At 35.8% G+C, this 20867-nt stretch overlaps 6 protein-coding genes across 7 annotated transcripts; 5 read left to right on the top strand and 1 right to left on the bottom strand.

Annotated features, from left to right (window-relative positions):
* Positions 1 to 198: 198 nt before the first annotated feature.
* On the top strand, positions 199 to 4115 carry LOC149733436 (nidogen-2-like). The gene is made up of 7 exons (XM_089881479.1): positions 199 to 424; positions 752 to 925; positions 1433 to 1600; positions 2052 to 2180; positions 2545 to 2715; positions 3169 to 3303; positions 3707 to 4115. Exons 1-7 carry the CDS (start codon positions 343 to 345, stop codon positions 3727 to 3729), a joined length of 882 nt encoding a protein of 293 aa, XP_089737605.1. The 5' UTR covers positions 199 to 342; the 3' UTR covers positions 3730 to 4115.
* Positions 4116 to 5098: 983 nt separating this feature from the next.
* Positions 5099 to 7215, top strand: LOC149733435 (methyltransferase-like protein 27). The gene is made up of 5 exons (XM_089881944.1): positions 5099 to 5277; positions 5336 to 5488; positions 5748 to 5859; positions 6638 to 6758; positions 6865 to 7215. Exons 1-5 carry the CDS (start codon positions 5214 to 5216, stop codon positions 7108 to 7110), a joined length of 696 nt encoding a protein of 231 aa, XP_089738070.1. The 5' UTR covers positions 5099 to 5213; the 3' UTR covers positions 7111 to 7215.
* A 1538-nt stretch (positions 7216 to 8753) lies between these two features.
* Positions 8754 to 10341, top strand: LOC149733434 (zeta-crystallin-like). The gene has a single exon (XM_089881942.1). It carries the CDS (start codon positions 8902 to 8904, stop codon positions 9910 to 9912), a length of 1011 nt encoding a protein of 336 aa, XP_089738068.1. The 5' UTR covers positions 8754 to 8901; the 3' UTR covers positions 9913 to 10341.
* Positions 10342 to 11424: 1083 nt separating this feature from the next.
* Positions 11425 to 13770, top strand: LOC149733433 (uncharacterized). The gene is made up of 4 exons (XM_089881941.1): positions 11425 to 12569; positions 12746 to 12855; positions 13205 to 13371; positions 13430 to 13770. The coding sequence occupies exons 1-4, from the start codon at positions 11841 to 11843 to the stop codon at positions 13642 to 13644; spliced, it is 1221 nt and encodes a 406-aa protein (XP_089738067.1). The 5' UTR covers positions 11425 to 11840; the 3' UTR covers positions 13645 to 13770.
* Positions 13763 to 15572, bottom strand: LOC149733432 (myosin heavy chain kinase B-like). Of its 2 annotated transcripts, none has more exons than XM_089881937.1 (2): positions 15348 to 15572; positions 13763 to 15164 (listed from the first exon to the last, which is right to left on the bottom strand). In XM_089881937.1, exons 1-2 carry the CDS (start codon positions 15421 to 15423, stop codon positions 14143 to 14145), a joined length of 1098 nt encoding a protein of 365 aa, XP_089738063.1. In that variant the 5' UTR covers positions 15424 to 15572; the 3' UTR covers positions 13763 to 14142. The 2 variants fall into 2 exon arrangements, with proteins under 2 accessions (XP_089738063.1, XP_089738064.1); XM_089881938.1 differs by having other exon boundaries at positions 15360 to 15572.
* A 443-nt stretch (positions 15573 to 16015) lies between these two features.
* On the top strand, positions 16016 to 17643 carry LOC149733431 (ras-related protein Rab-43-like). The gene is made up of 3 exons (XM_089881943.1): positions 16016 to 16296; positions 16561 to 16738; positions 16964 to 17643. The coding sequence occupies exons 1-3, from the start codon at positions 16105 to 16107 to the stop codon at positions 17224 to 17226; spliced, it is 633 nt and encodes a 210-aa protein (XP_089738069.1). The 5' UTR covers positions 16016 to 16104; the 3' UTR covers positions 17227 to 17643.
* The last annotated feature ends 3224 nt before the right edge of the window (positions 17644 to 20867 follow it).

Below are 20867 nucleotides of genomic sequence, written 5' to 3'. Positions count from 1 at the left end.
TTACCCCACCCTGCATTGTTTACGCCATGTGCTAAGCAAGTAAGGTATTTCACCTCGTAGTACGTTAACCACTATCTAGCCTGGGGTGAATTGCAATGGAGCCAGGTGATACCGTAATTCAGACTGTGTTTTGAAATTGTCATGGCTTAAGGCAAATACAGAAGATTTAATTTTGGGAGAGGTTTCTTATTTCACACTAACTTTCGTATTATGTGTGTCATGTTCTAGTAGACGTTGCGGGATATAAAAAGATATCTGTAAGGTTTGCGCGTTTAGGTTGTTTACGGCTTAACACACGGATATCGCGTACTTTTTCTGCACGCAGGAAAAATACTTAAAGTCATGGGTAACAAGATGCGGGTGCTTTCGTTTCTGATTTGTGTTTTTAGTAGCATTATTTTAAAAGCTAGAAGCCAGTTGAACGGTAAGTAACAATTTTTTGAAATATATTTTTATTAATTACATATAGCCTATTTAAAACATATCATACTTTTTAACTGGTTTGGTTCGGAGCCTAATTTGTTTGAAGGCTTATAAATAGTTCCCATGCCTTATGTGCTTTGGCCCTATATACCTTTTTCCCACGCCCCTATAATACATATATGCAGTAACTCGTAAGCGCGAACAGGTTGTGTAGAACGGAACACCCGGGTATTATAACGAAAGCCGTTGTCCCGTCACGGGAGGAAAAGTAAAAATATTTTGTATTCATATATGTGTAGGCCATGCCCAAACGTATTTGTATTTCTAGATGGCCATTGTAGCAGACTGCCCGTGGCATGTGTCAACCCATTCTGTCGAAACATGCAAAGATGGAACAACGGTTGTCATCGTTTTGCAACATGCGAGCGAGATCCAGAAACCGACTTAAATAAGTGCATGTGTCAACCTGGTTTTGTTGGTGACGGAAAACTGTCATGTACGGGTGAGTGAACAGCATTGATTGCTACAGAAACCACTTCGCTTTGCTCTTCCGTCGCACGTAGGCAGCAAAGTAGAACAACAACTTTAATAAAGTAATGTAAAGACACTGAAACGCAGATGTAATGAGAAAGTACCTTTTAGAGCATATGTCACTCTAGAATAGCGGAACTAGTTCACTCTGGTTCAAAACAACTTTCATTTAACCTTTATACCTCAAGCAGTTATAGTAGTTAAGTATAAGATGTTTCATGTTTACATCATCTCATTTATTTTGCTTTATTTGTCTCATTCAGAAGTAAACTATGCATATTTACATATTCATATACCCGTATAGTTTTGACTCGAGATAGCGTTATTAAAAACATGAATATGACATATGGGATATTATACATTGCTAACCGCCGCATACATCCTCTATATACCCTAGACTATAGAGTCTATAAGTATTTCAAACTCAAAAATGGACACTTATGATTTGTTCCTATATATAAGGAATCTTACATTGCAGAGTCCGGCTCTAATACACCGTTTGAAGACAATCACTGCACCGGTGGCTGCGACCCAAACGCGAGGTGCATGCCCACATACGTCAACATTAATCAACAATTGCTAAGCTGTGTTTGCAACCACGATTATGTAGGAAATGGAAAATTTTGTATTCGCCGCACAATACCAAGTAGGTTTTTAATTAAATCCTTTCGTGGTACAGGCAAGTGTGTTTATATAGCCAATTTTGTATAATTCATATTTCTGTTCACCAAAATATATAACGCTAAAAATACAGCATTTTATTGTTGTCTATAATGTAGCAGGGTGGGGCAATGCGGGACACCTCATTTTTCTGTTTTTTTTATACCACTTGGTAGTAAACAAAGAACATTTAAAGAATTATTAAACCGTATTCTCACGGCTCCCATAGGCTGTTGTTAATTGTTTAAAACACGATCAGGATATTTGGATAATATTTGTTAAAAACGTCCCATCTTGCCCCACAGTATTTTTAATTCTCACGTTGCGGGGCTACTGCAGTTGTAACACACGGACACGGGTGTGCTGTTTCACACAATCCGTTGGCGCTTACGAGTGATACATACTTTGCAAACCTTTTTCTCTTCAATGTTTTGCAGACGACCTCCCACCGGCATGTAGGAATTGTCACCCTACACGTGGTAGGTGTATGTACAATATATTCCTACGCAGATATCATTGCGCTTGTAGGTCTGGTTATCGGGGGAATGGAGTTACTTGTTCGTCAGGTATGTAAGGTTGTAACTCCTTTAGGAAATAACTGTGGCCTTTAAATTATATCCCTAACTGTCGTATAACGCAAATATGGACTTTTAACTTCGCATGGCGGAGACGCACTGGTGATAAAACATGGATGTTCCGTTTCACACATCTTGTGCATACAATTTTTTTAATGAGTTACAATTTAGACAACTCATAGAAGACCAGTAAGTTGAAGCAATTGTCGTTAAATAATTTTCAAGGACACATATATACAGTCACAATGATAACAGCGAGGAGCTTTGAACCCATAACCTCCGGGTTAGATACAGGCGCGCTTATCACTTTCACACCAATACACATAAACATAATTGGCCATATTACTTTTAACAGTTTCAACAACAACAACAACGACGACGACAACAACAAGAGAGCCTACGCCTCCTCCACGATGCCTCCAGGTTTGTCACAGTGATGCAAATTGCGTGTTGGGGTCTGGTAGCATCGGGATATGCATGTGCAAGTCTGGCTACTTTGGCGATGGCATCAATATTTGCAGACCGGGTAAGCATAACATGAGCTTTGTGAGTTAGGCAAAGGTTTAAATAGTTCTGATTGTTAAGGTTACTGTTATATGTGTTCAATCGGGTTTTTAACTAAATTTATAAAAATTATTAAGTTATATAAACACTGCAGGTTTTGGGTAATGTAGAAACTTAGGACTGTTTTTATTATTTTAGTAAAGGTGACGCAGCCTTTATAACTAAAACTGATTATGTGTAAATTCGGAGAGAATATGATGTTTTTCAAGACTAATTAAACGCAGGGCCTTCTTAATTACAATTTATGAGTTGTTTAGTATCTATACCGCATATGCCCGACATATAACCCAATATTTTTGTTATAACGTGCTATGGGTAAATATTATTGTTGTAAAAACGCCAAAAGCGTTTGAACTAGGAATTGTTTAAAAATCTTTACCACTAACAGACGCTGTTTTTAAATATTTGTCCCCAGATGAATGTTCGTTGACCTGCATAGAAAACGCCCACTGCGAACCACAAGAAGTAACAGATCTACCACCATTTAAATGTGTGTGTGATTATGGATATCGTGGAAACCCTCATTCACTATGTCTTAAGTGGCCAAATGGTGAATTTATTTTTTATATTTCAGAATAATTATGATAAGTAATGTGGGGAAAAACAGAATACCGTTAGCACATATTATTTCATATTTTCCAATTGTATTTTAACAATTAAAAAGGCAATTTTAAACTCGTAAGGAAAGGGTATTCAATTCAGTTAGTAATATTTCTTTACTATACCACATGTGACACTAAAATAGAATGAAAGTGTGTCCCATCTTTCCACAACCTTAAAAGCATACAAATAAAATATAATAAAAAAATTCTGGAAATTGCAATAAAAATTTAAATGGACTGAGCAATATTTTTTGTCAAACTGACCATATAGCCGCAAATATTTACTACAAACTTAACTGTAATTTTTAAAACTGTTTTCATATTTAAATAAATCGGCCTTCTATTTTGTAGATAACACTCGAGTCTTGGGCTAATGAGATATAACGTCGTTTGTTCAAAATATCCAGAAATATAATGCAGATACACGATGAACTCATCCACAGTCCTTGAAGGTTTATTGCATTTTCAAAGCTACGCCATTACATTCGATATTTTACCTAATATGCTTTTATCATTTTCCTCTGGCAATACACGCCCTTACCATTGTACATACAGATACTTACTGCATATATTGCTTACAACATGTAGTTTACTCATTATACAAAAACATTCAAAATATATTTGTATATCACAAAGATACAGATTCACACTATACGCCGTAATTCGTAATATACGCTATATTGCTCAATATTGCTTTACTTGTACGTTGTACTCGCAACTGCTTTTGCTTAAACATGCTAATAAATTTCGAATTTTAAAATCATTTGTGTTTACCTACATTCACAGCCAACATAAACCAAAGAATGCCAATCTGGTATATAGTTTAATCCCTATAACACATGGACGAAACTCCAATATCAACTTGTGTTTGATTACATACGGGCACATTATAAAGTATTTATCACATAATACACCAATGTCCTGATCGTGTTTTAAACAGTTAACAACGGTCTAAGATATATTTTTTCGTCTGAAATTAAGTTGGTACCGGTAAAAGTAGATAAAAAACACGTCTGACGCCGAGTCTCGTCTTCCCCGCCCTACTATGCAACTTTAAACGCCTTAGAAATCATGGTCACTAATTTGATCTCACTAACCTCCTAATGAAAGTCTAATATTTAAAAAATATTCTGTTAAAAATGTGTTCGATTTTAGCACTTTTTTTCGCTAGAGCACGTACGTTCATGTTTTTCATCGCAATTTTTTGCTCTTGAGTACCAAGCACCTTATACTTGCTGAATAGAAAGCATAAAAATAAACAAACATAAATAATGTTTAAATAAATGGAGATTTAAACTATACAACTGTACTTTGTTACATCGTATAGGCAAAGAAAATAAAACGTCCACCCTGGAAACGTATACAACACAGTGTATATATAGGCTGTATCGTAGTCCGTGGGATAATATTGACATGGGTAATTTTACATATTTTTCGCAATAAGGCAAATACAAGCTATTCACGCCTTCCCACAACGGTAAGTTGAAAAAAAACTTAACAAGTTCGTTTAACTCATTGCGAAAGTCACCGCTTTTGCTCGATTTTGGAAACAAGAGAGCGGCAGTTGTACTATATACTCAGTGTTTCTATGACTCTTATGGTATATAGGACACGCCTCTCATAATAGACCGTTACACAGAAATTTATAAAAATTAACCGGTCATCTATTTACCTATAACCCACATTAACAGTATAGAGAATTTAGGAGCCATATACTAACGAAAAAATTTAACACTATGTCGGTGTGTTTCACATCCTGTATTGCTTTATTATTCAGGCTGTATGCAACGTCAATTGACTAAACCATCGACTTTTGTATAACGTATGCATATAGGCATATTATAGCCGTGTAATAGAAATGTCAGCAGTAGATGAGGCTTATGGGCGGTCGATATCTACCTACCCCATTAAGAGCTCTAACAGTAAGCCGTTGATCGTGTTATTAAAGCTATGTTCACGTATTAACCTTAATACTGACAGAGGTGAGAAAATATTACAACTCATGGGCGAATAAATATGATGATGACTTGACAGCCATGTCGTACCGTGCACCTGATGCAGCAGTTGGTAAAGCAGCAACCCTTTTAACCGAAGAGCAAAAGAAAGTGTTTAAAATACTTGACCTAGGATCAGGTAGGCAAATATATAGTAGGGTGAGGAAGATGGGCGTCTTTTAACTCTATTTTCCCTTGTCATTTACTAGTAAATAAAGAACATTCAAAGAAATATAAAACCGTATCCTCACGACTCCCATAGACCGTTCTTAATTGTTTAAAACACGATCAGGATATTTGGATATTATGTGCTAAAGGTGTCCCGTCTTCCCCCACAATACTCCATATTAATATTATGGGATAATCTTTTTTTGCCACGAATTTGCTTGTTATTTTAGGAACAGGGTTGGTCGGTGTTTCGCTACGTAAGTTTGGATTTCAAGGAGAGGTTACAGCGCTGGATGGTGCTGCGGAAATGTTACAGTTGGCCAAGAAAAAAAATATTTACAAGTAAAACAAATTAGATGTTTGATTTGCGGTTCTGCATCCGAGTTTGAGATTTAAACGCAATAACGAAAATTGGTCCTCGTTCAATATGACTCGAAAATAGAGAAACCGCATGCCCTATATATAATCCCCGTAGTATATCGGCCAGCAATCAATCGCCGAATTAAAGCCTGATTAATAAATGTATATCTTCTGTCTTACGCATGTATTTAATAGCAAGTATTGACTTGTTGCAGTTCGACGCTATGACGTCACATTACCCAATCACAATTCTACATTAACCAATGCCAACCCTGCGGATACGACTTTATATCATAGGAGACTTATTCTCATGAAAACAAACCCCCTGTTGAACGAGGGTCATGGTGTCCCGTTGAGCCCCTGACAGGCCCAAATCATGACGTCATACTGCTGCCATGTGATCCTGTCTGGTATACAATTCGACATTTCCCTAACACAATAACGAGAACTACCCAATTATAACGCCGAGGTCAGTCTAGGTTTCTGGCGGGTTGTATTACGAGCTCTTGCTCGGCGGTCAAGTATAAGCTTTTGCCCGATACCATATCGTGTAGTTATGTATCGAAAAAAAGGAATAAGATATAGCAAGATACCATGAGTTGTTTGATCTCTGTTTATAAAAGCAATTAGTACTACAGTAGATATAGCACCCTGCCGAAGCCTGTGTATGAGGTCGGTTCAACACGGGGTCGTTTAACCCAACCAGCATTCATGTTTATTGAATGGGGGCTATATGCTAATCGACTAATGTATTTTACAGCGACTGTCACCGGCACATTCTTACTTTAAATCACCCCCTCCCCTACCCTGACGATAATTTTGACTTGATCATTTCCGTTGGAGGGTTTGGAAATAACATGATGCAACCGGATTGTTTACAGGTAAATATAAAATCCATGGGTAACTATCATTGTACAGAATTTCCGAACATAAAATTAGCTTTCTTGACGTTGGAGACATAAAATCAAAACGGCATTTATCACACAGGAAGTATTTCGAGTACTAAAACCTGGTTGCTTTTTCGTTCTCACCATTCGTCTGCACAGCAAATCAAACGAATATCGAGACCGCTTAAATAAGGAACTAAAACAACTGGAAGCAAACGGCTTAATGCAAGTAGCTTCAAGGGAAGCGTTCATGCAATATAACTGGAAAGGTGTGACGAGTGATCAAGGATTAGATTTTAACGATCAGTTTGCAGACGTTTTTGCTATGTTAAAAAATCAACTTTGACTTATTTTTATTCACATGAGTGCTCAACCATATTTATTATAAATAGATTGTATATTGTTACCATAGAATGACATAGTTTTTGCTATTAAAATATGTTCCATTGTAGCGTTTTAGGTTATATATAACAGGGACATTCATATAGAAATGAATAAGACTTATTATCCTCATCCCACGGGCAGCGATAATTCGTTTCAACGCGAATGTTTGATGGTATAGGCAGTAAAATTTGGCAGTATACAACTAAAGAACAATCAAAGAGTTATAAAACCATATAGTACTCTAAACACTGTTTTAGAGTACTATGATAAAACCGTATCCTCAGACTCCCATATGCCGTTTAAAACACGATCAGGATATTTCGATAATATGAACTAAAGATGTCCCATCTTCCCCCTACCTACTATATAATGCACCTCTATTCGTTTATATAAGTTAGGACACTACATTTACCTTTGAAATTTTGTTTTGGATTTTTATGTTTGGTTGTCGTTAAGTATTTTGCCAAGAACACCCAATCGTATCCTCTGAGCCCTGGTTTCTATGTTCTTTGCTCTGGGCTGGAGCAGAGTCGTGTAAACACCTTTCTATGGATCTGGGCTGGAGGAGACCAATCTCAAATATGATTTTCCTGGCTACAACGCCGTTCTCTATACCGATCAAAGGAGCATTGCCGCCACGATCTCCTCGTTTTCACATACCTACTTATCAGGGTATAAAGTTTGCGAGCGAGAATAATGTTTCACATGTGGACTAAGGACTAAATAACTGTTGCGGTAATACTGCCGCTGGTGAGCAGTGAAAACTTTGGTCTCAAAATGTTCTATACGTCTCCCTGATACTCGCTGTATAATTGTTTTTTTAAACTCGGGCGTTCGTATCGAAAATTAACTTTGAAAATGCGCGAAATCGTGCTGCGTCGCCGTATTTTCCGTAAGAGCCGTCACAGTTTAGATTATTACGTCATAGAATGCTCATTACCACCTTTGGTTTTTGGGGATTTAGGGGTTAAAGGTAGGGATTATGGTTCGGTTAAGGGTTAGGGGTTTTCCCTAGCATAAAACAGTGCGAAACACAAGATTATACGTTCTGTAATGTTCGTAATATGTCACTATCGTGACGTAACATATCGCTATTGTGACGTCATAATTCATTAACCTTACGCAAGTCAGGCGAATTACGGTGACGAAGCATGTTTTCGCGCATTTTCAAAGTTAATTTTCGACACGAACGCCCGAGAGTTTTCGAAAAAAAATACAGCGGGTATCAGGGAGACGTAAGGAACATTTTAAGACCAAAATTTTCACAGGTCATCAGCAGAAGTATTAGCTTATCCTATGTGGTAACCGTCGTCGGCGTATTTAGTGGACAGTCACTCCAATACCCAAAACCAAGACGTTCTTGCAGTATCTTGCTGAGTCATTAGTTATAGTGCTGACAGCGACTGGTAGTCATGTGACACCGATGACGTTCACGCTAAAAGTAAACAAAAAGTTCCATGAATTTTGTTTTGCGTAGTTTATTATTGCGTCAACGTGAACAAGTTGTAAATTTGACTATGTTAATTAGTTTTAGCAATTCATACCCATAAACAATAGTGTATACGTGGTAGGCAATGTTAGCACTTTAGACGGTTTAAAATATCGACATGCCAATTCTTGTACCACAGACACACAAAAGTCAGTCTTTTTGTAAATTGTGTAAAAATATCTGAGTTTTACTGCATTTGACTTTAGCTTGGTAACATTTAATACTAACTGCTTTAAAGAGTAAAGTTAAAGGAATTTGAACAAAATGCTTTCATCTAAAGTTCCTGTGTTGAGCACTACAGTTATGCGTGGTGTGTTGGTGTCAAAGTTTGGGGATCCTGATGTGCTGGAAATCAGAAGAGATTTGCCGATTCCAAAACCAGAAGCAAATGAAGTTCTTGTGAAAGTTGCTGCTGTAGGTGTTAATCCTGTGGATACATACATAAGGTCAGGTAACTATGCCAGGCTGCCTGTTCTACCTTACATACCAGGCAATGACATGGCAGGAACTGTTGTGTTTGCTGGGGCTGATGTTAAGAATGTAAAAGAGGGAGAAAGAGTTGCATCTTTCATGCATGTGAAGTCGGGGGCATATGCCGAGTATTGTGTTGTAAACTCAAACTGGCTTGTATCATTACCTGATGATTATGACTTCAGGAAAGGTGCTGCTGTTGGCACTCCTTACTTTACTGCATATAGAGCTCTGTTCACCAAAGGAAATGCCAAACCAAGTGATATTGTGTTGGTACATGGGGCAAGTGGTGGCGTGGGAATGGCAGTGTGCCAGTTCGCTCTTTCTCAAGGTATAACAGTGTATGGAACAGCTGGTTCTGATGAAGGAATAAAGGCAGTTCGTACACAAGGCATCAAGAAAGTATTCAACCATAGAGAAGAAGGTTATACAGAAAAAATCATGAAAGCAACTGGTGGAAAGGGCCCTGATCTGATAATTGAAATGCTTTCTAATGTAAATCTTAACAGAGACCTACAGATGCTTGCTCCCAATGGGAGAGTAATAATTGTTGGATGCAGAGGACCGATTGAGATCAATCCCAGGCTAATGATGGGAAAGGAAAGTCGTGTTGAAGGGGTTGGACTTTTCGTCACTCCTCAGAAAGATTTTTCGAACATGAGCAAAATCATAACTGCTGGATTAAAACAGGGCTGGTTAGACCCAGCAGTAGGATCAGAGTATTCATTAAATAGTGCCGAAAAAGCACATAAGGATATTATTCATAACAAAGGTGCTCAGGGAAAAATGGTGCTAATTGTTTAACATATTTGAACTTGCATTGTTAAAACAGTGGTGCTGGTGGGTAATGTAATTAGTATTGAAAATAGACTTGATTCTAGTTACCTGCCTTAATAAGTTAAATATAGATCATTAGATTACTATGCAATTACCCTGCTTTTAATAGCTTATTGTTTTAATGTTTATTACAGATCCTAAAAGATAGCTGCCAAAACCAAATCATAATATTATATATATACATTTATAGTATACACTCCTATAGACCTTTTCTAAACAATTTAAAAGTGCATATAAAAATAAACCAAAAGAGAAAAAAGAATAATTGTGCTTATAAAGACACATTATTATAAGTTATACAATCTTTTTGGCATTTAGTTTTAGTTTAAATTTATTACACAAAACAAATAATAAATATGAGTATGGGTGAACACTGAACTGCATCGTTTTTTTGCAGACTTCTATGGTGGCCTATGAGTGCCACCCTAATAAATAAATAAAATAAGAATATTACGATAAAAAAAAACGATAAGTAAAATGAAAGCGAAAAGTAAAATGAAATTAAAAAGTAAAATGAAATTAAAAAGTAAAATGAAATTGAAAAGTAAAATGAAATTGAAAAGTAAAATGAAAACGAAAAGTAAATTGAAAACGAAAAGTAAAATGAAAACAAAAAGTAAAATGAAAACGAAAAGTAAATAAATGAAACGTAAAATGAAAGCAAAAAGTAAAATGAAAACAAAAAGTAAAATGAAAGCGAAAAGTAAAATGAAAACGAAAAGTAAAATGAAAACGAAAAGTAAAATGAAAACGAAAAGTAAAATGAAAACAAAAAGTAAAATGAAAACGAAAAGTAAAATGAAAACGAAAAGTAAAATGAAAACGAAAAGTAAAATGAAAACGAAAAGTAAAATGAAAACGAAAAGTAAAATGAAAACGAAAAGTAAAATGAAAACGAAAAGTAAAATGAAAACAAAAAGTAAAATGAAAACGAAAAGTAAAATGAAAACGAAAAGTAAAATGAAAACGAAAAGTAAAATGAAAACGAAAAGTAAAATGAAAACGAAAAGTAAAATGAAAACGAAAAGTAAAATGAAAACGAAAAGTAAAATGAAAACGAAAAGTAAAATGAAAAACTTCACGTGGCCGAGACGTGCCAGTGCCAACATAGAAATCTTAAAAATTCTATCAAAATTACTTTTTATTTACTCTGATTTCTATGGAATGTCTTCTTTCATTTTAAACCTTCGTACTTGTTGCTTTAACGTACCGGTAGTTGTTTATTTATTCCTTGTTATTAGCCAAATCAACCCAACAATGTTGTTGCAATTTGTCATAACTTTTAAATCTAACCAAACATTCGTTATGCGTAGGCCTAATATTAGGAGTAGAACCATAGTAGGCTATCCTAAACAAGTAGTAATATAGGTCAACGCTTTGTTAATTTTTATTAGGTGAATTTTTGGTCTTGGGTGAACAAGTAGATATACCAGCCTCAAAAGCCTCATGTAAACAATAGTTCGGATCAGGTACTAAAGTGGATATCATTGCTTCGCAGATGGCCGACTAGTATACTAAACTATTACGCTTTATCTATGCAATGTACATTGTAGGTACTGGTATGGTACAAGACTACTAGACATAGCAGATTTAGATATAAAGAAATAATGTCAACTTGAGGTTATTGTATTTTCTATGTTTTGATATGGTTTATACTTAGATGTTAGACATAATAATGTAACATGGGCAGTATAGGCCCACTTAAAGACAGAAATATGGAACTAGGAAAATTTATACTAATCCGTAACCCACCCTGACAGCATTAGGTTTAAAACTACGGAATGCTCAGATTTTTACTATGCACTAACCCCTATGCAAAAATTTTAACCATTTAATAATATGTTACCACAGCACAGGCCTAGTAAACTTGTTAAGTGCCATTGCTGACATCAGTGATGGATTGGCAAAATGACGTTGTGTTGACTGGTGCATTGCAAAACTATGTGAGACAATCCATTAAAAGATTAGAAATACTTGATTTTGTAAAGCGTGACTTTCCTCAGTACCCATGGAGTCTAAGAACTCTTTGTCGAAGATTGAAATTTTTTAACATCACTTATATTGATCCAGCAATTGCAATAAATGATGTAAAGTCAGCAGTAACCAAAGAACTTGATGGACCTGGAAAGTGTTTAGGATATCGCGCCATGCATCAGAAAGTAAGGAAACAGCACCATATGAATGTACCTAGGGACCTAGTATATGCAATCATGGTGGAGTTAGATCCCGATGGGCTGGAAGCAAGAACACCAGGGAAGAAAAGGTTAAAAAAGGGTCATTTTAGTAGCAAAGGACCTGACTGGGTACATTCACTTGACGGCCACTGTAAACTAATGGGATTTCAAAAAAGTACTTTTCCACTAGCTGTGTATGGTTGCATAGACACTGCTAGCCGAAATCTGCTGTGGCTTAAAATTTGGACCGACAATTGTGACCCCAAATTAATTGCTCGTTGGTACTTTGATTATATTTATGAGACAAAATGTATTGCATCATATATGAGGCTTGACAAAGGTACAGAAACTGGTATCATGGCCACAATGCATGCATTTCTTCGAAAATCTCATATTGATGTTACTGATGCGAGTGATACTGTTATTTATGGAAAATCAACTTCAAATCAGGTATGTTGCTAACTTAACATTTTTTATTAATGCTTAAACATACCAGTGTCCGGTACTTAATATGATTTGGTGAAATCAGTTTCAATGTGAGCATAAAACATGGGGTGCAGTCTAAATATGTTTTTTTAACAGTAGTGGTTGACACTCTGTAATTAATACAATGGCTTTGTTTGTAGATTGAAAGATGGTGGAAAGAGTTACATGAACGCCTGGAAAAGTATTTTAAACGCCAATTAATGTCTTTGAAAGATCTGGGTCATTACAATCCTGACATAGCTTTAGACAGGTAACATGACGCAATTAAATTTTGCATTGCAATAGCCAATGTAGGATATTCATTGGAAAATGCAAGCATGCCCACTGTCGAGTTACAGGAGGTATTGCAGTGTATAATTCAGATGTTCCTGACTGTGTTAGTTTAACCCATTAATCCACTGGGTTCAGGCTATATTTGCTAATTGCTTTGCCCAAGGATACAAATGACTAAGCCACCAGTGGGTTTCTGACCCTACAACCTTTCGGTTGAATTCTGGCACAACAGACTATATGCAGCTGGACGATGTAAGTAATAACATTTATTTGCATTTACCCAAAGTAGAGCTTACAAAAACATTATTATTTATGTTTGTTAACAGAGATATACTTGCATTTGTGTATATACCAGTGCTGGAAAAGGAAATGAAAGTATTCGTGGATAACTGGAATACACATAGAATAAGATATCAAAGGGGTACATATCTTCCCAACGGCATTCCCAATCATATTTACAATTTTCCGGAAAACTATGGTCTTGAAAAATGTGGTAAATTATATTGTTATTCTTGCTCTGGTGTTCAGTACTAATAATAGTGATTCTCCAGGCCAGCATATAACTGATTCACAGCTAAAGGAAGTTTGTGAGGTTTCTGGAGTTCTGGATGTGAGAACCGACTTCCTATTGTCATCCCAGCGAAAGACTTTACAAGAATATATTCCTAACCCTCATCTCCTATCGGCAAATGAATGTACAGATGCTTACTTGTTTTTGAGAAGAAAGCTTGTTTCTCAGCTTACTAAAGAACCTGTTATACCATAAATATGTTTGTTTTTTTGTTTAAGTCTAAATACCAGAAAACTAAATTAAATTACCACTGATTTTATTTCCAGTTTTGCTGAAATTTTCTCGCAGAAAATATTCATTAAAAATGCAACAGTGAGCCACCATTTGTGTATTTATAATAAAACTACACTGTCATAAGGTAAAAAGAACATTAGTTGAAAAATGAAAGGAACAAGAGAAATTGTAAAAGGCAAATATGTACCGGGTACACAATATAACAAAATGTAGGTGTAGGAAATCTATAAAAGAAATACCATATTATAATAGATTATAAAAATATATGTACGGGTATGTTATCAAATAGTTAGATTTGTGCACCTGATTGTGAAAAGAAATTAGCTGGCTTATACGTAAAACTGAAATGCTTTATTACCGGTACCTCAAGCGTTTTGACAATTCGCCTGCTATGTATAATATTGATTTGCAAGCTTATTCTTTTTCAAGATTATTAATAGATCCTTAATTTATTGTTCACTACATCTTTAAATCCAAAGCTTCACAATAATCATTGCACTCGTGTTGTGCAACGAAGGTAGAGATTGCTCGCTGTGCTAGATTCCCTGCACAAAACAATAAAGTTCCATCTTCGTTTACATGTTTAATGGAAGCAATCTCTGGGTCAGTGTACACAGTAGTATCTCCTTGAATGTCGGTTAAAAGCAGCTGCTGGGAAGAATGCTGAAAGCTGAAATGTGCTAAACATACTGCTTTTTTACATGCTGTCGTTTCTTTGTTTCCACATACAGTACCATCATTCGATGTATATTTTGTAAATTTTCCATGTATATATTCTTCCAAGGTAACAAATGTGTCCTCTTCGCCGTCTGTAATTTTTCCGAAGTATATTTTAGTATATGTCGGTATATATCCAAATTTGCCTTTAGTCAGATTTTGTACTGCTTTGGCAAGTTGGGAAGTAAAATTTGCTGCAAGCATGTGCATTTGCACGATCTTGCGGGTATGGCCTTCAGGGGTTTGGTTTATTTCATTAAGTGTGTCCAATGTTTCTGGCAAGTATTGCTTTAACACCCAAGTACCAGGCAACAGCTTGGAAGAAGATTGCACCTTATATGCCTTTCTAAAGCCTCCTTGGCTAAAACTTTCCTTTTCGACCCGAATAATTTCCTCAATTTCAGTACTCCACATCATGTCAGAAATGTGAAACTGAGATAGTTTAATTTTTGTACTGGTAGCGTCCATAACGTTTCCTAATTTCATCATTTCTACAACCGATAAACTTTTGGGGATTGGGTGTTCCCTTTTCACACTAAATTCCACAGAAATTTGTTGCGGCTGAAGATGGTCAGTTTTTCTTCTTTTAATTTGGGGCAAAGAGCTTGATACCACAAGTTTAAACTTAGAATTTTCTTTACAAGCTAGTTCAGTTGTGTTAGCAATTGCTCTAATATGTACGACATTGAAGTTTGGTAATTGATCAAGTAAACAGCATGATGGACCTTGCTCCCCAGCTAAAATGTCACAGGTCATATCATCATCTTCAAAGGAAAAATGAGCATTACATGCCTTTTTTATGTTTTTAATGCTCAATTCATCAAACAGAAATGGAACAAACTCGCGAGCTCCTATTTTTAAATATTTTTGAGCCTTGCCTGATACTTCAGGGCTGCATCTTTGAATGGTAATGCATTTCCTATCTAAAATTTGCGAGTCATTCTTACCGGTAACCTTACGTTCAGGTTTCTTTGTTCTTTTTTGTTTCATCTCCTCTTTAAATTTGTTCCACATATCAGCCATTTTTGTTGATAATATCTTGTTTCAAAGCGCGTGCAAAGATTTAAAATGAAAGAAGACCTGCCATAGAAATACTACATGTAAGATTTTTGTGATGTCTATGTTGGCACTGGCACGTCTCGTCCACGTGAAGTTTTTCATTTTACTTTTCGCTTTCATTTTACTTTTCGTTTTCATTTTACTTCTCGTTTTCATTTTACTTTTCGTTTTCATTTTACTTTTCGTTTTCATTTTACTTTTCGTTTTCATTTTACTTTTCGTTTTCATTTAACTTTTCGTTTTCGTTTTACCTTTCGTTTTGAATTTACTTTTCGTTTCATTTTACGTTTCGTTTTCATTTTCATTTTCATTTTACGTTTCGTTTTCATTTTCATTTTACGTTTCGTTTTCATTTTCATTTTACTTTTCATTTTACTTTTCATTTTCATTTTACTTTTCAATTTCATTTTACTTTTCAATTTCATTTTACTTTTCAATTTCATTTTACTTTTTAATTTCATTTTACTTTTCGCTTTCATTTTACTTATCGTTTTTTTATCGTAATATTCTTATTTTTTTATTTATTAGGGTGGCACTCATAGGCCACCATAGACTTCACATAATGCACAAGGAAATTTGTTACACTTAGTTGTAGAAGTCTGCAAACTGATAATATATTGTGTTGATGATAAAGCTGGTTTTACAATGAATAAAGAAGATAATGAGAATTATGATTTCCTGTTTAAAATTATTCTCATTGGAGATCCAGGTGTTGGCAAAACATGCATTGTGCAAAGATTTAAAAGTGGTTTGTGGCTTGAATCACAGTCATCTACTATTGGAGTGGATTTCTGCATGAAGTCGTGCCATGTGGATGGAAAAATTGTGAAATTGCAGGTATTTTGGGTGGGAGCGGAATAGTCCGGCGCCGTGGCATAATGGTTAGCGAGCCTGCCTGTAACCCAGAGGTAATGGGTTTAAGGCTCGACGCTGCTACCATTGTGGACGTATGTGTCCTTGAGCAAGACACTTAACGACAATTGATCCAACCCAGTGGTCACTAATGGGTTGTCCAAATTTATCAGGAAAAAACATGAAAAAATCCAAAAAAATAATCACCCACAAAGTAACATACATTATGTGAGCTGATTTTGTTTCCAGATATGGGATACTGCAGGACAAGAGAGATTTCGTACCATCACACAAACGTACTACCGCAGTGCAAATGGAGTTTTATGTGCATTTGATATCACTTCTGAATCCTCTTTCTACAATCTTACACAGTGGATGGAAGACGTATCTAAGTACTGTGCAGGGGACGTCCTTAAACTTCTGATCGGTAACTAATAACTTTATTAACATTGTCTTGTATATGACGGAGCTTGTGTACCGCGTGAATTCGGACCAAACATCACAACGTCTCCTTAACTAAAAAAGACACTGTTTAAATGCCAACCTATACAGTGCAGTGTGCAATACACGCAGGTATTTAAGAAATGAACTTTATACCAAATGTTTCCTCATTACTTTGAACATAGCTTAATAATCTCTGTTGAAAATTTAGGAAACAAATCAGACAAATCCTCCGAACGAGTAGTTGACGCAGAAGAAGCGTCCAACGCAGCAAGCAACTGGGGTGCGCTAGATTACGTTGAGACGTCGGCAAAAGACAACTCTAACGTAGACAAAGCTTTCACTAAGATTGCAACTGAGCTTTTGCATAAGCACTCAAATCCGCATCTGGCACAAGGAGAACTAGCGGCGCGTTCTGGCTTCAATCTAGACGGCAACGGAAGGACTGTCCCAGTACGGCGGGGTTGCTGTTAGCCGGGCTATATATCATGTATTGCTTTTTCTATAAGCGGATCTTTATCTTCTTCAATGCACTTTCGTTTTTAGATTGACAAGACGCTGCTGCCTTATACGTTTCAGTCTAGCCTTTAATGCTGTGTTTTTGTTGTTTCGTGTGATATTATTTTTCTTGCAGTTTTTAACGCCATGAGATATTTATTAAGTTGCCATACCTTGTACACACAACTATATCTTGAATTCCACTTTTCATTTATCATGTATTGAAATTGAACTAATATTTGCCATATGTGTATTAGGTAGGAAACTCTCCATAATCGCGCACGCATGAGTTTGTACAGTTTGTTTTCCTGTGACTTACTACATATATCACCGTAACAGTGTTTCAACGAATAATGTTTTCTGCTCAAATAAATATTTAAGCTAAACAAAAAACTTGTAGTGAGAATTAGACACCTGAGCGTTACGATCTAACTAAGTACTAGGGAACTAATAAACGGGCGTGGTGTGTCAAACAATTAGATCTGTGTTTGATCAGCCACACGAGGATAAAAATAAGCGACATTTGTTCAACGAGGAAGGTTAGTATGCAGGTAACACGCCTTTCATGTGCTTTAGTTTGGTAGTTAAAACAGTGCGCACCATGTGTCCGCTAGCTGGTTTCCATGTTTACAACTGCGTTGTTATTAATCGTTTTGGATTCTCGTTTAACTGCCAGTTTGCACTATGCAGTTGAAGCAACTAACGGTATAATATTTTCGGGGAAAATATTCACAAATGATAGAAGCATCGAGATTTAATGCTTTAACTTAACACATTGGTTCATCAGGGAAGCTTTGGACGACATCATCATACCTTATCTTGCTCGCATGTTCCTAGACATTACGTATTTGCTGGCGCGACATCTTTAGTCACCGATGTCTCGTTATAGGCGTTGGACATCCAACTATCAACTAAACACGTATATACAGGGCCGTATCTCAGACGGAACCCAACGAAACGCAATTATTGAAGCTTGATATATTTTTTTAAGTTTACCGATCGGCATCAAAACACTTTACACCCAGGTGGCTTTAATTTTTATTGAATGAATATAAATGTATGCTCTCGTAAAAGATATAGTGGGATGGGAAAATATGGGACACCTTTAGCACACAGAATTATATGGGTATATGGGAGTCGTAAGAATACAGTTTTGTAATTTTTTAAATGTTCTTTGTTTACTAAAAAATCTGGGACGAAAAAATAGAATGAAAAGTGTCCCATTTTCTCAAACCCTACTATATATCTCTAAAAAAACACCATATATTTTGAGTTTGAAAATAATGGGCGATATGTGCTTAAGGGTCCCGTCCTTTTCCACTCTAAGGGGTCCCGTGCTTTTCCACTCTACTATATTTCAATGTATTCATTATAGGCTATATGCTGGCATGGGATATAGTTTGGAAAACAGTTAGCTGTTGCAGAATAGCTGAAGTGTCGTCTGTAAAACAACACAGAGTGGCGACCATGTTTGTTAATCCAACCACGAAGTTTCAATGTCATTGTTTTACTATTGTTTGCACGAGTACTAACTTTCATGGACGAATGGAGTTGTGTATAGTATGGTATAGGCACACTCGCATATGTACGTACCTGTTAACGTCTGTATAGATGCCAAACTCGGTATATAATAAATAAGTAATATTCATTTTATTGATTAATCCATTAATCCATTTTGAAACCTATGTAACATATAGCAGGGTGAGGGTAAGATAAGACACCTTTTCATTTTATTTTTTCGTTTCATTTGGTAGTAAACAAAGAACATAAAAGGAATTCTGAAACAGAGTATCCTCACAACGCCCACAGACCGGTATTAATTGTATAAAACACGATCAAGACGTTTGCATAATATGTTCTTAAGGTGTCCCTTCTTACCCCACAGTACTATATATATGTCTATATACTTGTCAATAATTTAACCCGTATTGTCTCCCAATTGGTTAAATTTTATGTGTTAAACCTCTGACTGATAGTAAAATCACGGCTTCTCTGGCTTAACTGTCGGGCGAAGTGTAACTGTGGTCTCATGCGCGAAACGTGGTCACGTGGTCTCATTACCATCACACAGTATACCATGCTTATATTAAAGAAAAGATTTACCCAGGCCACCTCACAACCTAATGTTAATTTTGATACTCTGGTGTTAACAGGCAGATTTCAGACAAACATTTCAATATTCACGCATATGAAGTTGAACATTTTGATTCTAAATATATTTATTAGAAGTGTTGGTTAAACAAATTGCTGATGACTGTAGTCTATATAGGCCCATAAACTATGTAACCTTTGGAACGCGTATAGTACTGTATACACAGCCTGTGTATATACAGGTTTACGGTTTACATGTATATTCTTGTATGTTGTGTTATAGTGACAGTAAATTAAGTTTAACCGAGCTACAGTTACTTTATGAACAGTATAATAAAGCTGTATAGTACCGTGGGATAAGTTGGGTACAAGCATACGAAAATTTGTGCTTTAAAAAGGCACTTAAAGACAATTGCATAAACTCAGTCTAGGCCTATAAGCGCCATACATTATAAAAAAAATCGTCAACAAAGTTACTGGTAAACCGGCAGGAGGTTGAAAACATCATTTTTTATTACCGACTGTCGTTGCCACGCCACTTAAGGTTAAATAAGTTACATTTATTCATTGAACCTCTTGGTGGCGTAAAAGACCGAAATTTCCCGAATATCAGTAAGCCAAACACAATGTAGGCTATGTGCTGGTGATTTGTGACAACGGTGCAACAAGAACGTTCATTTATCCTTTTCTACCACTACTATAAACACAATGTTATTAACAAAATTAAAGCTTTCATTATTGCAATACTTTGGTGTACATTATTTTGTAAATGTAACATAAATACAATATGCCGAAATATAAAAAGCATAAAAGCAAAATATCTGCACTTTTTCTCTTTTTAATGGAATCTTATGACATGTCTTATATCAGTAAAAATAAGTCCACCAAAGTTACTTAGGCATTTAGAAAAACAGCATTTCTCAAATTAAACAGCATTTTACAATCAATAATATTTATTTGTTGGGTCTTGTGTATAAATGCATTTTGTATTTTATGAAAACTACGTAACCACAGTGTAAGAAGCTACTACATTAACATTTTATACGCAAGATAAAGATGGATTGATGTAAGTTTGACCCACTAACTCACTTACCTATTTCGAAAACTTCAACGCATTCTTTTCGCTTGTGTGTATTCGAATATAGCCTCTTATGTTTCCTATTGTTTAAACTTTAAAGTGAAACGTTCGTTGAACTAATTTACATATAACCAACGTTTTAAGTTTTTGTGATGCTAGTACAGTACATATCTCTAAGACTCTTATACTTTGCCTGCTGCTATGGGTAATTATACGATGTTGGTATACTTGCGTACAATGATTAATATAAAGAAAATGATGTGTTTTTGATATTTTTCCAATTACACAAGAACTATATTGTTATGGTGTAAGTGTATTCTGTGCGATACGCATACAAAGCGTTTCATAACATACGACATGGCTGTCTCGTGTTATATAGAATAATTAAAGCTGAGCAGGAAAGGGGAAATGATTGCGACCCGTAGTGTTTCCCGTTTCGAGTTGTGGA

The sequence above is a fragment of the Ciona robusta genome, chromosome 7 (genome assembly GCF_009617815.1).
Source record: "Ciona robusta chromosome 7, ASM961781v2".
In the NCBI taxonomy this organism is placed as follows: Eukaryota; Metazoa; Chordata; class Ascidiacea; order Phlebobranchia; family Cionidae; genus Ciona; species Ciona robusta.
This window is presented reverse-complemented; position numbering and strand designations above follow the sequence as displayed.

Bases quoted from the DNA above. Each gene is read 5' to 3' on its own strand.
- LOC149733436 (XM_089881479.1), top strand. From the start codon at position 343: ATGGGTAACAAGATGCGGGTGCTTTCGTTTCTGATTTGTGTTTTTAGT. The intron at 425-751 runs GTAAGTAACAAT...TTGTATTTCTAG, and splicing joins AGCTAGAAGCCAGTTGAACG to ATGGCCATTGTAGCAGACTG. The intron at 1,601-2,051 runs GTAGGTTTTTAA...AATGTTTTGCAG, and splicing joins TATTCGCCGCACAATACCAA to ACGACCTCCCACCGGCATGT.
- LOC149733435 (XM_089881944.1), top strand. From the start codon at position 5,214: ATGTCAGCAGTAGATGAGGCTTATGGGCGGTCGATATCTACCTACCCC. The intron at 5,278-5,335 runs GTAAGCCGTTGA...TAATACTGACAG, and splicing joins CCCCATTAAGAGCTCTAACA to AGGTGAGAAAATATTACAAC. The intron at 5,489-5,747 runs GTAGGCAAATAT...TTGTTATTTTAG, and splicing joins AATACTTGACCTAGGATCAG to GAACAGGGTTGGTCGGTGTT.
- LOC149733434 (XM_089881942.1), top strand. From the start codon at position 8,902: ATGCTTTCATCTAAAGTTCCTGTGTTGAGCACTACAGTTATGCGTGGT.
- LOC149733433 (XM_089881941.1), top strand. From the start codon at position 11,841: ATGGATTGGCAAAATGACGTTGTGTTGACTGGTGCATTGCAAAACTAT. The intron at 12,570-12,745 runs GTATGTTGCTAA...CTTTGTTTGTAG, and splicing joins GAAAATCAACTTCAAATCAG to ATTGAAAGATGGTGGAAAGA. The intron at 13,372-13,429 runs GTAAATTATATT...GTGATTCTCCAG, and splicing joins CTATGGTCTTGAAAAATGTG to GCCAGCATATAACTGATTCA.
- LOC149733432 (XM_089881937.1), bottom strand. From the start codon at position 15,423: ATGGCTGATATGTGGAACAAATTTAAAGAGGAGATGAAACAAAAAAGA. The intron at 15,165-15,347 runs GTAAGAATGACT...TTTCCTTTGAAG, and splicing joins ACCTGAACGTAAGGTTACCG to ATGATGATATGACCTGTGAC.
- LOC149733431 (XM_089881943.1), top strand. From the start codon at position 16,105: ATGAATAAAGAAGATAATGAGAATTATGATTTCCTGTTTAAAATTATT. The intron at 16,297-16,560 runs GTATTTTGGGTG...TTTTGTTTCCAG, and splicing joins GAAAAATTGTGAAATTGCAG to ATATGGGATACTGCAGGACA. The intron at 16,739-16,963 runs GTAACTAATAAC...TTGAAAATTTAG, and splicing joins CGTCCTTAAACTTCTGATCG to GAAACAAATCAGACAAATCC.